This window comes from Penaeus japonicus, unplaced genomic scaffold (assembly GCF_977035675.1).
Source record: "Penaeus japonicus unplaced genomic scaffold, GWHDUDI00000001_assembly GWHDUDI00000035, whole genome shotgun sequence".
Classification (NCBI taxonomy): domain Eukaryota; kingdom Metazoa; phylum Arthropoda; class Malacostraca; order Decapoda; family Penaeidae; genus Penaeus; species Penaeus japonicus.
The window spans coordinates 19,426,486-19,442,635 of NW_028234437.1; the positions used below are offsets into that span (position 1 = coordinate 19,426,486).

The window sequence follows — 16,150 nt, forward strand, 5'->3', positions numbered from 1 at the left end:
AATACTGGTATTTGTTGGAAGTTACTTTTAAGATTGCATCATTGTAGTAGCTTTGGGCATCCTCACTACAGATAAGTTAGCCCTCCCTCCCTTCTTTTCTATAAGATCGTTTTCTGTTCAATCCCTGCCCTTTTCAATCTCCCCAGAGGAAAAAAATCGTGGCAATACATGAAATATTTTTTTTCTCCTGAAAGAAGAAAAAAAAAATAATCGAGAACATCAGTAAGATTACACAACCCTCCCCGCCAAGCCCCCTCTGAGTGTATCGCTTGTGAGTAATGTCTAATTAATGCCATTAATATCCCCACAGGAAAACTTCATCAATGTTGGGTTTCTGAGACTGTTTCGAGCTGCCCGTCTTATAAAGCTACTTCGACAAGGATATACCATTCGTATTCTACTATGGACATTCGTACAGTCCTTCAAAGTAAGTAACTGCTGCAAGAAGCGAGAGAGAGAGAGAGAGAGTGTGAGAGAGAGAGAGAGAGAGAGAGAGAGAGAGAGAGAGAGAGAGAGAGAGAGAGAGAGAGAGAGAGAGAGAGAGAGAGAGAGAGAGAGAGAGAGAGAGAGAGAGAGAGAGAGAGAGAGAGGAAAGAGGCATGAGAAAAGTCAATAAAAAGAAATACAAAGTTATGGATTTAAGGTATGAGAGAAAGATTGATGAAAAAAGGGGTGTCAGAGATAGAGAAAGAAAGAGAGAGAGAGAGAGAGAGAGAGAGAGAGAGAGAGAGAGAGAGAGAGAGAGAGAGAGAGAGAGAGAGAGAGAGAGAGAGAGAGAGAGAGAGAGAGAGAGAGAGAGAGAGATATAGATAGAGAGAGAGAGAGAGAGAGAGAGAGAGAGAGAGAGAGAGAGAGAGAGAGAGAGAGAGAGAGAGAGAGGAAAGAGGCATGAGAAAAGTCAATAAAAAGAAATACAAAGTTATGGATTTAAGGTATGAGAGAAAGATTGATGAAAAAAAGGGGTGTCAGGGATAGAGAAAGAGAGAGAGAGAGAGAGAAAGAAAGAGAGAGAGAGAGAGAGAGAGAGAGAGAGAGAGAGAGAGAGAGAGAGAGAGAGAGAGAGAGAGAGAGAGAGAGAGAGAGAGAGAGAGACTAATTGTGACTGTAACATCCAAAGATTCAACTTCTTCCCTCCTCCCACAGGCGCTGCCATATGTTTGTCTCCTCATAGCAATGTTATTCTTCATCTATGCTATTATCGGCATGCAGGTAAGCCCAGATTCAGAGTCATGGTTCTTCTCTAGAAATCTGGTTAATGGTTATATAAATTGATGATGGAGAAAAAAAAATCTTGTATTTATATGAAGTCATGACTTATTGTGTTCTAAATCCATCACATATAATCTTTACTTTGAAATAGTGCAGACAATATCTAATGTAATCAATTTGTGTGTATATATATTCTCTCAGCCATTGTTCTAATCAAACCGTTTTTTTTTTAATGAAGTGCTATTTGGAATAATTAATTTACGATTAGTTAATTACTGTTCCCAAGGTTGATCTTTGCTGGTTTCCTCACCAGGGACCTATACTTCACTGTCCTGCTTCTTGAGTTATAAACGTGTTGGGTTGTTGTGCCCTCATATGATTGTAAATGTCTATCCATATGTTTAAATCTATCCCCGAAATTCCATTGATATCTATATTATGTAAATTCTCTATCCATATCACTGTTCTAAGACTGAAGCCCACAGTGTTATCCCAATATGTTGTACTACATGTGACTCGTGTTCTGTCATGAGAACGGAACCCAGTGTGACAGGCCGCTGAGTGTTCATTCACGGTTGTGCAATAGAGTTCAGGCAATATTTGCTACTTGTTGACCAAATAACTCCTTTGTTTTATTGCACCTTCACGGCTTGTCATGCTGGTTCCCTTGCGAGCGATGGCAGCGGTTCGGGGCCACGGAAAGAACGGGAAACGTGGCCTCGTACCCGCCGTTATGGTCGTGCGACGTGGCCCTCAGTGGCCGCTCGCACGATGCCTCCCCCACCCACCCAACTATTACAGCACTCTCCCGTCTTTTTTTCTCCCGTACTTCACACCCAGGTTTTTGGCAACATGAAATTTGACCCCGACACTGACCTAAATCGACATAACAACTTTCAGTCTTTCTTCGCCGCTCTCTTGCTCTTGTTTCGGTGAGTTTGCAACCCCCGTCCACCCAGGCTCGGCCAATAGCAACCTGAGACAGATCCAGTATTTCTGAATCCCATCTCTAAACCTGAACAATGAGACAAAATGTCTGTTCAGTGCAGAGATAATAAACCTTTCGAGAATGACACAAAGGCCAAATTCGCAGCCCCCCCACCCCCCATGAGTTCGACGTAGCCTCAAAGTGAGATCCTAGCATCCTGGGACAAAATGGGGTGCGTTCGGAAACTAAATGCCCGATCACATGGATGAGTGACCGAATTCGTTGACTGGAGAATCGTTGCTTTCACGGTCGGCCAATCAGCGCTTCTGTCACCGATCCATTTAATCGAGAATTGTTTTTTCCCAATCCACCCAAAGTCTAGATAATATCCCTGAACAGACATGTTATGTTTAGCTGTCTGCTGACATGTCTTTTCCTATAGATGGCGATGCCGTTGTAGTTTAGTTTTCTTGTAGAAGGTAACGTAACTTTAGATATGTAATCCAACTAGCCTAGACTAGCTAACCTAGACTAGATGGTGTCTGTGGTGCTTGCCCACTTTCTGGTATCTGGTCAGGGATAGTTTTACTCCCTGAAGTATATTAACCTGTGCAGAGTTTTTTGTCCCATGTCCCTGAATTTTGACCCTGATATGACCCTAGCGACTGGTCACTTGCCCTCCTGAGAGCCCTGGTGAGAGGACAACCCTTGGCCCCGCCCTTAACTTTGACCTTTCTTATGCCTTTTCTTGACCTTGGATAACCTCTTTTTTCTTGTCTCATAATCCCTAAAATCCCTCATGTTGACACCTCCGATTCTTTGATGTGTGTCCCTGGAACCCCACTAGTATAGAGATCGCGTCTTTCTTTTTCTTTTTTTTTCTTTTTTTTACTTCTTCTGGAATTTTTGATTGATCCTGAGTTGATGGTTTTTTGTTTCCCTTCATCATCCAGGTCTTTGGTAATATAGATTTGGATCCCACTACGTCTATAACACGGCACAACAACTTTAGAAATTTTGCAGAGGGCATAATGCTTCTGTTCAGGTAAACCACCTTAAGTTACTTCTTCACACCCGGAGTGGCTCAGCGGCAAAATTGGCTCTTTATCCTCTGTCCAAACTTTTGTCACTGATCTCTGCTCATCTCTGCTCCTCAAAAGCTACCGCTGTCATCGCTACGAAATACTGTATCAACGCCCAAATCTTTCCATGGGGGGTATCCCCTGAATATATATATATATTTTTTTCCCCATCAAGGACTGGATATATTTTTCCTATGCACGTTTTTTCCTATCTTTCTTCTCTTTTTGTATGATGCCGGGTCAAGATTTTTTTTATATTGATCCCGACACCTGGATGTGAACCACGGGTTGTTGATACAGTATTTTGTGAGATGAATGCCATTTTATGCATTGGTGTGTAACTGTGCTGTAGGATGGAACTGTAACCTTGATGTGATCACTCTTGCTGTAGAATGACATGTTATCTACGTGTGATCACTCTTGCCATATAAACTCAGCACCAAAATTTTCCGCGGCAGACCATGAACACGGAGGATCTGTTTCGTTCCTTTTTGTTTGGTTCATTTCTGTCTTTTTTTTTTTTGGGTTACATTTTTTTGTAGACGTGTCAGATTCAACACCATCAGTGCACCCAAACACAGTTGTTATTGTAGAGTTTTTCGGTTTGGTTTCGGTTTATGTTACGTTGAATATATTGTCGTTATGAGCGAGTCTGTTCAGTTCCTTATGTTGAGTTTTGCACCGTAGTCTGCGCGGGTGGCGGCATGCGTGTTATGTAGCGTTGGGCTCGTGTGGTCGTGCATGGTTGCTGGTCCGCCGTTCCTTCCCGGGGGCGGGCACCCTCACCCCCATGACCGCCAGGGGCACCACTGGGCCGGTCCGTGTCCTCGTGGTCTATGCAGGTCACTTCATTCCAGTGCGCATAAGATGAGACCATGCGGGGGAGGGGTTGCATAGCCCTGTGTTGCCCCAGGACTCACCATGTGGGTGTAAATGTTCTAGACTCACCACACACAGACTCCTCTGTGCACCGACTCCCCTCACCCTCAGCATGCCTTGGAACAATTAAACGATGTTGGGAATCTACCGAGGATGACTTACCTGATAATATCAGAATTTCCGTGTTGCACATTATGAAGACTTACCTCTGATCTTGCAATAGCTCAATGCTGACTTAGCAAGGTGCAATCTCGCCCAGTCTGGCCGACACACATCCAAGGAGGGCAGGCGGCGACATGAGGAATATCTTCTGCTGAGGGCTGACTTTGTGTCCCATGGCGTCGCAGATCACGAGGCTCATACACACATTCCATATGCATCTTTCACCTTCAGTCAGCGATGCGAAATTTACACTCGATGTTGGTAGATGAGGCCCCAACGACAGTTTAATACCACCACACAGACGGTGGCAGATAGTGCACACCCGTAAGGGATAGCACAGTATGTGATGCTAAAGTGCCTGACAAAAATGCCAACAATATGCTGAATGGCATGCAGGGTCATGGTGTGGTTGTCTCCCCTGGCCGGTGCCCTCCCCTGGCGAGCGCCTTCAGCATGTAAAATGTAGCGTGATGGACCAGACCTGCTCACATCGCCCCACACAGCTGTCAGCACCACCACTACCACCACCCTCTGTGATCTTGGCACGGTACCCCGCACATGTAGACTCACTCTCATTATGCATGTGTGAGCAGCTGACAATGTGCAGTGTAGAGTGGCAGGCAGACAACAACACGGTCCGCAGTCACAAACAGCCTCCACATAGCTGCTCCTTTTAGGTTAGTCTGTGACCACCATCACCAACCCCCCCGCACAACGACTCTCCCCCCTCAACACTCGCCCTCCCTCCCCCCCTTCACATCAGCCGCCCATTCCCCCTCTCCCTCCCCTCCGCTCCCCCTCTCCCGTCCCTCCGCTCCCCTCACCCGACTCCATCCTTCTCCCCCTGAAATGGCAACGTCCTCCCCGCTCCCTCGCCTTCCCACCCGAACATCTCATAGAATGTTTCACAAAATTTTGATTTAGAATGATTGTCACTTGTCCTCGACCCCTCCTCGCCCTCTCCCTCGTAGTTCCCTCGGCCTCCTTCTGACGCTTGCTTGGTAGTCTAGGGACAATTAGATGGTTATGATATTTTTGTCAGATATATTTGTCAGATATCCATCAAGGTAAGGAATGTGTGTTATCTGTGTTTCTCTGTGGGTAGGCCTTTACTTTGAAATTCATGATGTGTCTTAGAATGTAAATTGAATATATGCTACATAAACTTGACTCAGTGTGATGTAGGGTTCATGATAATCTGTCAACGAACAGCATTACTTGCAGTTCGGTGGATCATCTCTCTTTATATGCACCGGCAGTAGTGTACGATCTCGCTGATTATCATGTACAAATTAAGTCGAAGTACTGTATTCTAGTTCATTTATTAGTGCAATTATAGTGATGCTAAATTTGTATCACAAGGAAGGACTAAATATAGTGCTTTTGGATTGTTCTCATTCTCTGAGATTGAATGTAGATATCTAGTTCCGGGGGAAAAATCTCCCGACTTTGCCTCTATCACCGACGGTTTTACTAATAAATGTTGACTACTGTAACATACATCATCGGCAGTGTGAGGAAATTCCATAATTACGAATACCCTTAAATTCATTTGATTTGTCATTGCACGTGTTGCTTAGAGACCTCCCTGCTGTCATATGAAAAAGGATGATCTCCAAAAAATTGCTGTTTCATTATTTTTGAAGAACTGACATTGAGATTTTTTGCATTGTTGGAAGATGATTACATTGGTCCAGAAAGAAATAAAGAATATATCTTTTTATTGTACTACTGGACATTACAATTTTCAAAGAAGGAAGATGGTCAGTTTTAGCAATGATTAAGAGTAGCGCATTAGCCATAGAGTAGGCCAGTAGACTATCACAGCCACATGCGTACTGTAGCAGCAGACCTTAGCTTTGATAAGTGAGAAATGAAGGCGAGAGTTGCCGTAGAGTTCACGCAGAATTACCATGAGCTGTGAGCAAGCTGTGCAGGCAGATTAGGCAGGCAGGGACATGACCATGGGGAGAGTAGAATCCCAAGTAACGTGTTGATGGTGTGGGCAGATGCGCCACGGGTGAGGCGTGGCAGAGCATCATGCTGTCCTGCATCAAGGGACGTCCCTGCGACCCGGACGCCCTCAAGAACAACTCCGAGAAGACCTGCGGATCGAATGTCGCTTACATGTACTTCGTGACCTTCATCTTCCTCTGCTCCTTCTTGGTACGTTGGCGGGTCCCGGCGGGGCTTTTGTGTGTGTGTGTGTGTGTGTGTGTGTGTGTGTGTGTGTGTGTGTGTGTGTGTGTGTGTGTGTGTGTGTGTGTGTGTGTGTGTGTGTGTGTGTGTGTGTGTGTGTGTGCTTGCGTGCGTGCGGGTGCTTGGGTGCGTGTATGCATATATCACTATAACCCGGTTTATGAAATAGACTTCCCATATTCCTGTATCCAAATTGAAGATGCTTCCCAACTTCGCCGGTCTTCTTCCAGATGTTAAACTTGTTCGTGGCTGTCATCATGGACAACTTCGACTACCTGACGAGAGACTCCTCCATCCTGGGCGCTCATCACCTCGACGAATACATCAGAATATGGGCGGAATACGATCCAAACGCCACGTGAGTAATGGTCCTCTAAGACCTTACTCATGGTCTTGAATTTCATGTGGTTACAGTCATGAGGAATGTGAGGCTAGTTTCATGTCGTTAATAGATTAAGAAAGTACATCGTTTGACTTAGAATTTGAAGTTTTATTGGCATCGATTTAGCAATTGTTCTTAATGATTGTGTTATTTTTTATTATTATTATTACCTTTGTTGTTGTAATCTACAATATTTATTTCAGGCGAATCTACGCGTTCATCATTAGCGACTGTCCAATGTTACATGTTTTATGCTTTGGTGTCTTGAAAGCATATACTATCACATTTTTTATTTAATTTGAATTTGCAGCTCAACATTCATAGAATTACCGATGCTTTAGATGTATTCCCTTCACTTTAGCCATATTATGTATGTTCCTCTCCCTTTAGCTTTATAAATAGATAGATAGATACTAACATCGTTGACCTTTGCAGAGGAAGAATACACTACACAGAGATGTACGACATGTTAAGAAACATGGACCCCCCGCTTGGCTTCGGCAACAAGTGTCCGTATCGGTTAGCTTACAAGAAACTCATACGGATGAACATGCCGCTGGACGATGAGGGGAAGGTGAGTGTCATTAGCAGAAGATAGCAGTCAAGAAACATACTTCAGTCAAAAGCGGATGTCATAGTTTAGTTAACAGGGAGACCAGTCCATGATCATAACTATTCGAAAGCCTAAAGCTCACCTTATTCATAGGGACATGCATTTTCCTTCCATAGCTCTTCTTGTGAGAGTATTACTAGATATCTCCATACCCATAACAAAGGTATATCATCACACATGTAGCCTTTCCCTCGAGAGCATCATCACATTTCATCACTGCTATCTCCATACACAACATCCTCTCATACACTTTCCTCCCATATCTCCTAATTTTCCTTCATTATTCTAAACGCTTCTCTAAAACCCTATTTCATCCCTATTTCCATATCATTTACATGTATTTCAAAAACCCTATCCCCGTCCTTATTTCCTACTTCTATATCCGCTAAATGCATTTCCGCAACCCTATTTCGTCCCAATTTCAATATCATCTAATCAAAAATTCATTCCAACATCCTCTGAACGTATTCCTATCCTAACATCACCCTTAAACGCACTTAAAAAAAACCCTACCCCGTCCCTACTTCCTATTTCCACATCATCTAAACGCCTTTCCGAAAGCCTATTCCACCCTCACTTCCCACCTCCACATCCCCCTCAACACCTCCCTCTACAACCCGCAGGTCCACTTCACCACCACGCTGTTTGCGCTCATTCGCGAGAACCTGTGTATCAAGATGCGCGCCGCGGAGGAGATGGACCAGGCGGACTCGGAACTGCGCGCCACCATCAAGAAGCTGTGGCCGCTCCAAGCCAAAAAGAATCTTGACTTCATAGTGCCTCCAGACGATGGTAAGGAGTGGAGGGTGGGAGGGGGAAAAGGAGGGTGAGAGGGGGAGGGGGAGAGGGAGGGAGGGGGAGGGGGAAAGGAGGGTGGGAGGGGGAAGGGGAGGGATGGAGTGGGAGGGGGAAGGGTGGGAGTAGGAGGGGGAAAGGGAGGGAGGGGGAGGGGGAAGGGGAGGGGAAAAGGGAGGGAGGAGGAGGGGGAAAGGGAAAGAAAGGGAGTGAGAGGGGGAAAGGGAAAGAAAGGGAGGGAGCAGGAGGGGAAAGGGAAAGAAAGGGAGGGAGTGAGAGGGGGAAAGGGAAAGGGAAAGAAAGAGAGGGAGGGGGAAAGGGAAAGAAAGGGAGGGAGTGGGAGGGGGAAAGGGAAAGAAAGAGAGGAGGAAAGGGAAAGAAAGGGAGGGAGTGGGAAGGGGTGGGAGGGAGGGAGAAGGTAAGGGGGAAAGAAGGAGGATGGAAAGAGAGGGGGAAGAGGAAAGGGGGTAAGAAGAAGGATGGAGGGGGAGGGGAGGGGATGGGAGGGTGGAAGAGGAGGTGAAGGGAGGGGGGGAAGATGGAAAAGGAGGAAAGGGAAAGCGGGAGGATGGAAGGGGGAAGGGAAAAGAGATTGGGGAGAGATGTGAGAAGGTAAGAAATTATTTATCGTGTGTGTTTTATGTGCTTGATGAGTATGCGATTTTTTCCTATGGAGTAACATTAACGATTTTAAAGTCATTCCTTTCGCTGATTAATAAAGTGAACAATCTGTGACCTCACCCCCCAAAAAAAAAATATATATTATATATATATATATATATATGTATATATATATATATATATATATTTGTGTGTGTGTGTGTGTGTGTGTGTGTGTGTGTGTGTGTGTGTATGTATGTACGTATTAACCACTACACTCTCTTGCAGAACTCAAATACGAAAAACTGACAGTGGGTAAAATCTACGGGGCTCTGCTCATCCTGGAGAACTGGCGGACAACTCGCTTCGGGCAGATCCAACCCACGGGAGGCCTGGTCAGTGCGATGTGCTCTCTCTCTTTCTCTCTCACTCTTTCTCTCTTTCTCTCTGTCTACCTCTCTCCTCTGCCTGGGGATGTAGCTAACCTTTCTCCAAGTTTTATTTTTTAGGTTTGCGTTCTCGTGTGTCATAATCAGGGACTAAATAGCACTCTTGCAGGATAGCGTTTAATCGTTTCCGTATTGTGATGGAACTTTTTCGTCCCTTTCTTTGTCAGGTAATAATGATGTCAATGCCCTGATTGTGACATGATTCATTAATGAAAATCTCTTTTCTCATTTTATTTTCATTTCAACATTATATCTTCTGGAGCTCTAAAGGGTTCTCTTTGAAGTTTAAGCCTTAGGAGGTAGATGTATAAGAAATCTCTTCAAAACCTTGCAGGATGAGAATGAGGAAGCAAAAGATAAAGAGAATGAGGTAGTGGAGGAGGAGGATGATGATGAGGAGGAGGATGAAAAGTTTGAGTCAACGGAGGACATATTATGCGGGGAGGGAGAACAGCTCCTCAGCAATATGGAAAAAGCTGAGAACCAAATCATCGAATCTGAGAAAACCGAGGAAACATTTGAAACTGAGGATACAGGGGAAACTGAGGAGCAGGAAACCGAATCAGTAAGGCGGCTGTTATAGGCCTGTTACACTTCTTGTGTGGCCTAGATCATTGTGCTTCAACCAGTACCTGCTTCCCCACCCACTTGATTAATGAGAATAGTTGGTATAAAGCATACAGTATATATACACGTCCCTTTTGTCACTTCAGATTTAAAATAGTTGATATGAACTCAACCCTCTATCTTTACATATATATATATACAGTATCCTGATACTATAAGATCTATATTAGTCACCTCATGAAGTACTGTTAATCACCGCCCACTCGATGTTTACAGTATCTTGGCACTGATAAAAGTCGTTCGTCCCTGACTAGATATTTGGCCCATGTTGATTGCAGCCGTCCATCGGCTGTGCGAAAACCAGCCTTGCTCCTCAGGCTTTACATAGCTGACATTCAGCCCAGTATTCTCCATGAAGACAATGAAGTGCCTTGTTCACTTTTGGCATGTTTTGGTGGTAAATGCAGATACTTTTATTTTTACTCGGTTTTCAGAATTATCTTTACTCCCTCTTATTTTTTTTTATTTTGGTGATTGCCAATTAGAATTTCGATTTTCAACCCCTAGTATTCAAGTTTATAAGCTTTGGGTGGGAATATTTTGTTTTCCATATTTGAGCTTTCTGTGTGACGCGTTTGTTTTAAGTCGCGTATCTGTGGTTGTATCTGTGCCACACAAACATGCCTTATAGCCACTGAGTAAACACCGCTTCGTTAGCAGATCCATAATTGGTACAAACACCTTGCTGTTGGCTGACTTAGTATACCAGTAGCTTAATATGGTACTGGGACTTGTGTACCAGTAGCTTAATGGTATTATATTAGATTACCAGGACAAGTAGAACACGTTGATGGTTTTTATTGGCAGTACCTGTAGAAATAAGTCCAGAAGAACAGGCAGTTGTGTAAGGGTAAGACAGTTTGCTTATTATCAAAGTTTGAATCTTCTCCAATTCACGGATCTGTTAAGAATTTGGAGCATTCAAGGTTGATGGTGAGTATCTGGTTATACCTTTATACAACACTTGAAAATTCTGTTGCTATGCCCAGTTGAAGAGGAAGGCCAGTGCCCGCATTCGCCCAGAGTCACTTGTCTCCTTACAGCACGTTTACAGTAACTCGTCTGTGAGGCGTAACAATGGAACTCGTTTCCGATACTTTAAGCTTTCCCGGTGGTTGCTTCCCATTAAGACGTATCTCCAAGTGATTCTTGCAAGAATGTTGGCACGTGAGACAAAATTACAATGTTACGTGTTGCCAGTTCTGAGTGTTAGGTTAAGTATGTACTCAAGGTACTGCTCTAGGATGCTCGAGTGTGTAGCTATGACCTCCGAATAGAAATTTTATACATTTGACAATTTTTTTTGTAGAATTAAGCTTACGATGGTCATTGATGAATTTATAACCTATATTATCTCTTTTTTACATAGTGGCACCATAGAACTTTTTACCACATGGATAATCTTTAGGCCATGTTACTACACCTATCCTGTTTACCATCTCACATGGATCTGTTGATACTTTGCAATGTTTATCCTTGTACCTGTCCCTCACCTGTTAACCCATTTTGATTTTTGTTTTTTGTTTTTGTAAGGGGATACAGACCCAGGTTACAAGTATCCCCTCCTATTGTCCGTACATGTATAGTGATACCTCTTTATAGTGACCACCTCTTTATAGTGGCCACCTGTTTATTGTGGCCGTTTTATCTTTGCAGTGAGAGCCACATAGTTTCCACAAAATAGATGATCATGTTTGTAGGACTGTGATATGAGATTTATTACGTGTGTGCGTGCGTGTCTTTTCTGTGTGTTTATTGAGCCATGGTGATTTAGCGTTCTTTGTTAGTATTAGACAGCGCCCCTTTCACCCTCCCTTACCATTCCTCTCCCTCACCCACGTCTCCCCCTTCCCCCTCCCTCCCTCCCTCCCTCTTTCCTTCCTTCCCCCCTACCCAGTTTTGTCCATGGCATTATTTTTTGCTCAGTAAAAGTGTTCTGGAGGTCTTGTTTTGTTGACTTGGTAATCGATTGGATTTTTAAATTTTGACGCAGGAAAACCTATCACATGTATTAAAATAAAGAGAAGGGATCTTTTAGTATACCCGTGGAAATATATTCGAAATTGGATGTATTTCTCACTGGTGACCTACTACTATGACCCGAAGAAGGAAATGTTATTTGATATTGTCTCTGCAATGTTGCTTTCGTGTCTAAGGCAGAGAGATAATTCCGGCAAAATAAGAATCCATGAACAAGCTGCATCAACCATTGTTTTTGCTCTCCGGCGATTCCATATGTATGTATATATATATATTTTTTCGCTCGTCTTTTGTTTATTAAGGAGCACAGACCGCTCTTTCTTTTCCTTCTTTATTTACATGAGAAAATAGTCGCCAAGACGGGGAAAAGTTGCAGACGTTCTGCCCCCTGCGAGTGTTGTGCAGATTTCCCCCAAGCGACGGGATTAGAAGGAGCGGATTGTCACCGAAGAAGGAGAGAAAAACAATAAATAAAGGGAGAGAAAAATATCAAAAATAAATAAAAATACTCTCCCCCAGCCATCCCCCTAGATAAAAAAAAAGAAAAAAAATAATTAAAAAAAAAGAGTCGAGTACAGGAACAATGGTTGCATGGAAGCTGAGTAGAGGTAGCTGTGCCCCCTTTGTATGACCTAGTGCCAATACCAGTGCTGACCTTCTGTCGTTGTTAAGCCCGGTACCTCTCCATCTTTGAGTCGACCACTCCCACTCTGTTCACGTTTCACTATCCTTGTTGAATGAAAGAGAATATATACATTTTCTAAACAAAATGATAAGACAATGATGATTATTCCGAAGGAGGAGTGTTTTTATGTGTCATACACCTGTGGCCATTCGGGGTGCCGTTTCGACTCTCCTCCAGAGCAAGAGGATAAAAAAAAAACGAAAAAAGAAAAAACATTGCTGATCTTTTCTCAGCCATTCATCGGCTTATCGACGCTACTTGCCTCGGCTTAACGAGTCTCAACCGGATCCCGAGTGACCGCTGGTGTATATGCTTCCCTCCCCCCTTTATTTTATTTCATATGACAAATGTTCCGAATACTGGGTAGTGAATTCGACTTGACGATAATAATTTGGTACCTGGTATGAGAGTACTTGGCGCCTGTCGTAGTGAGTGACACACCTTGTCTTGTTGTTTCATTTGCAGGAAAGAGCACCAGACTCCCCGATAGATGCTGCGGTAGTATTTTGAGAATATCTTAATTTTCTTTTAATAATCTTACCATCAAAATCTTACTTTTTTGCTCATGTTTGTTCTATTTAAAAGTGAAGAGTATGGCGTTATGCATATTCTGTGCGTATGTGGTGAGACTGAGCGAGGTCATGACCTCTGAGCAGATGATGCTTGTAGACTCACCACGAGGAACTGATGGTCAGTAACCCCCATGGTGGAGCCTCACTCGTGCCATGAGGTTCCGATTACTTGCTAGCTATGTAGAAGCAATGAGTAACAAAACTCATTGATTTATTAAAAAAAAAAAAAAAACACGAAATAGAGAGAGAGGGAAAAAGAGAACTTCTCCCCGAATTCCAATAACTAGTGAGCGGCGTGCGCCAAGAGGTTATATCCGCCAGTCGCACCACGTACACCCAACACTTACTCGCTTTCTGTTGCATAAACTGTGTGCCGCTCCTCCCACTGGCCAAAAAACGTATCCAGGAACGGTAGATGTTCCGGGTCTGTTTTTTCTTGGTTGCGTCAGCTTCTTTTGAGTTTTTGGTTTGAGAATGCTTAAAGATGCAAGTCAAGTTAGACCTTGGAGATTGATCATCGATAAGTAGCCTTTTATTTTGCTTCATTTTTCATAACCCAACAAATAATACTAGTGTTTATCTCAATAGTTTGAACGTCGTAAAAAAAGTATGAATTATGTATTTTTTTGGCACCGTAGAATATATATGAATATCATTTGGAAATATTGTGATTTGTATCCAAAAAGGTTTCTTCAATGGCACCCTGTGTGGCATTTGACCGTTCATTAAAGAACCAAATGACGTCATAATAATCAACTCGCGACTGAAAACAGCGTGACCAGCGAGTTCAGCTCGCTGTATTCATGAAAAAAAAACAGTCTGCAGTAAGCCCACATAAAAGATGCCGCCATTAAAAGGCTTTGCCAGGGCGATATTCTTCATAGTTTCCAGTGATCTTGCGAGATCAAAGTCGTGGCTCGTCCCTTGGGCACAGAAGCAACGCTAGACCACGTAAGACCATGGCCAAGAGAGCGCCCTGACCTTGGCATAAACAGACCCGGACGCGACCCTGTCTTAGAACTACATTGAACACCCGCTGCAAGGCTGTGAAAAGAACTGCTTCCAATCCAAGATGTGTATGAGGTGCTCCAAGAGGGTTCCATTATATGTCTGGGTGCCTCCTCATAAATGGAGACACGAGATCCGTGGCGGAACCTGCGTCTTATAACACGAGTTTTATATATATACATATATATATTTTTTTTTTCTTGTTTTCTTTTTCGAATGTTATTTTGTTATCCATATGGCCACCTCTTTGCCCCGACGCCATTAGGTGGTCCTGCAGCAAAAAGGTGAACATCTACGCGTGTTTGTATCTGCGGATGTCTTTGCCAAGTCATTGCGGATCGATCAAGTCATTGCGTTTCAATCTTGCAAGACGCAGGTTCCGGCAGGCCAACTTCTAGAGGCTCGCATGTCAGCCGCCCGCCCCTCACGTTAGTGTACACTACACCGACAACCATAGCCCAAGGGAGAAGGAGAAGGAGGTGGAGGAGGAGAAATAATCTCTTTGGAGGATTTTTGAGAATCTTTCGATAATTCTTCTTCTACTTTTTTTTTCTCTCTCTCTCTTTTTCATCTATTTCTATAAATGGAAGAATTATGAAAAAGATGATGAACTCGATCTTGGGCAATGGTTCCGGAATCCGTAACTAGTGATGTGATCTTTAATAGTGACTGACTCCTTGATAGTGACTGTGGTCTAGAACATTTTAAAAAGTATCCACAATGCATCTGCTAAATAATTCATATATACAATTGAAACAAGGCACTAAGAAATCTATGTAATATTGGGACAAGTTTTTTTTTTCCTTTTTTTTTTTTTTTTTTTTTTTTGGTTTATATAAAATATATTTTTCAACTTATTCCTTTCGTGCTGAGCTTTTCACCCATTGTGTGTAACGGTGTTTTACATAACAAACGATGAAGATGATATCAGTATAACAACAAGCGAGGGTGCAAGTGGGTGACGGTATCAACATACAAACTATCGACTAATAATGACTATGACACGTGTTCGTTTTATATATATATCTTTTTTTTTAACTATCTTCCATATCAAAAGGAACTAACGTAGATTTCGAGTGAGAAGAAATAGGAATATATATTTAAAAATGCACTTAAACCTTAACCCTTAAATATTCATTTTTAATGGTCTATATACATATATTTTCCTTTTTTTTTGGATTTTATCTATCCTATTTCGTAGTTGATAATATAAATGTATATTTTTAGGAGCATGTGGCAAAGTCGAATGAGTCGGCTCAATGAAGGGCGAGTTTACATGTACATTTGCATGGGAAACTCGGCCTTATTGCCAGTTTTGTGGGTTATTACTGTCATCCCACAACACGCTCACTGCCTTCTTCCTCTATCATCCCGCATTCAATTGATTTCTTTATTCTTGTTGTTGTTGATGTTTATAAATCACTCGCAACTTATATTATAAATCCTGATGTTCAAATTGATGTTTATAGCAGTTCGAAATACGGAAGCTGTTTGTGTTTAGTTTTTGTCTCCTTTTTAGCTCTGTTTTCTCTCTATCCAGTAAATATTTTAGACATTGAGAGTCAATCTAAGATGTGTTTTATATATCAATTTCACATTAATTAAAAACAAGAGCATTAAGCTAATACAGCCATTACTTAACTTGAGCCCTTGCCCTTGAGTCTTGTGTCACAAAAAGCGGCTGATTCGAACCTGAGAGCTTCCTTGTCTCGAACTCCTGACCCCCCCCCTGACCCCCCCGCTGGTGGCACCACAGAAGCCCAGTTTGTTTGCGCGGCTGATGGGCATAGCAGCGCCCGTCGCGCCCCCCAAGACCAACGAGTCCCGAATCAGCCTCTCCCGCTCCATCGACGAGCAACATGATCCCAGCGACTCCCAGGGGCAGCCGAGTCGCCAGGGAAGCCTCTCGCAGTCCAACGTAAGGTAGGGCGTCGGAGACTCTGCTCGGCCTCGACCCCTGCACTCATAGCGAGGGACGCC

At 43.2% G+C, this 16,150-nt stretch overlaps 1 protein-coding gene across 34 annotated transcripts in view; it reads left to right on the plus strand.

Moving 5' to 3' along the window:
• The window catches only part of cac (calcium voltage-gated channel subunit cacophony), a 291,025-nt gene that overhangs the window by 257,321 nt on the left and 17,554 nt on the right, over window positions 1-16,150 (plus strand). For 12 of the 34 annotated variants that reach the window (XM_086531498.1, XM_086531496.1, XM_086531504.1 and 9 more), the window contains 10 exons: window positions 311-427; window positions 1,144-1,209; window positions 2,050-2,141; window positions 6,270-6,426; window positions 6,690-6,817; window positions 7,277-7,415; window positions 8,078-8,246; window positions 9,138-9,244; window positions 13,056-13,088; window positions 15,927-16,093. In XM_086531498.1, the coding sequence (XP_086387624.1) occupies window positions 311-427; window positions 1,144-1,209; window positions 2,050-2,141; window positions 6,270-6,426; window positions 6,690-6,817; window positions 7,277-7,415; window positions 8,078-8,246; window positions 9,138-9,244; window positions 13,056-13,088; window positions 15,927-16,093 (1,175 nt within the window). Of the gene's footprint in view, window positions 1-310; window positions 428-1,143; window positions 1,210-2,049; window positions 2,142-3,090; window positions 3,183-6,269; window positions 6,427-6,689; window positions 6,818-7,276; window positions 7,416-8,077; window positions 8,247-9,137; window positions 9,245-9,632; window positions 9,864-13,055; window positions 13,089-15,926; window positions 16,094-16,150 lie in introns of all 34 variants that reach the window. The other 22 variants (XM_086531499.1, XM_086531497.1, XM_086531500.1 and 19 more) reach the window with 8 other exon arrangements.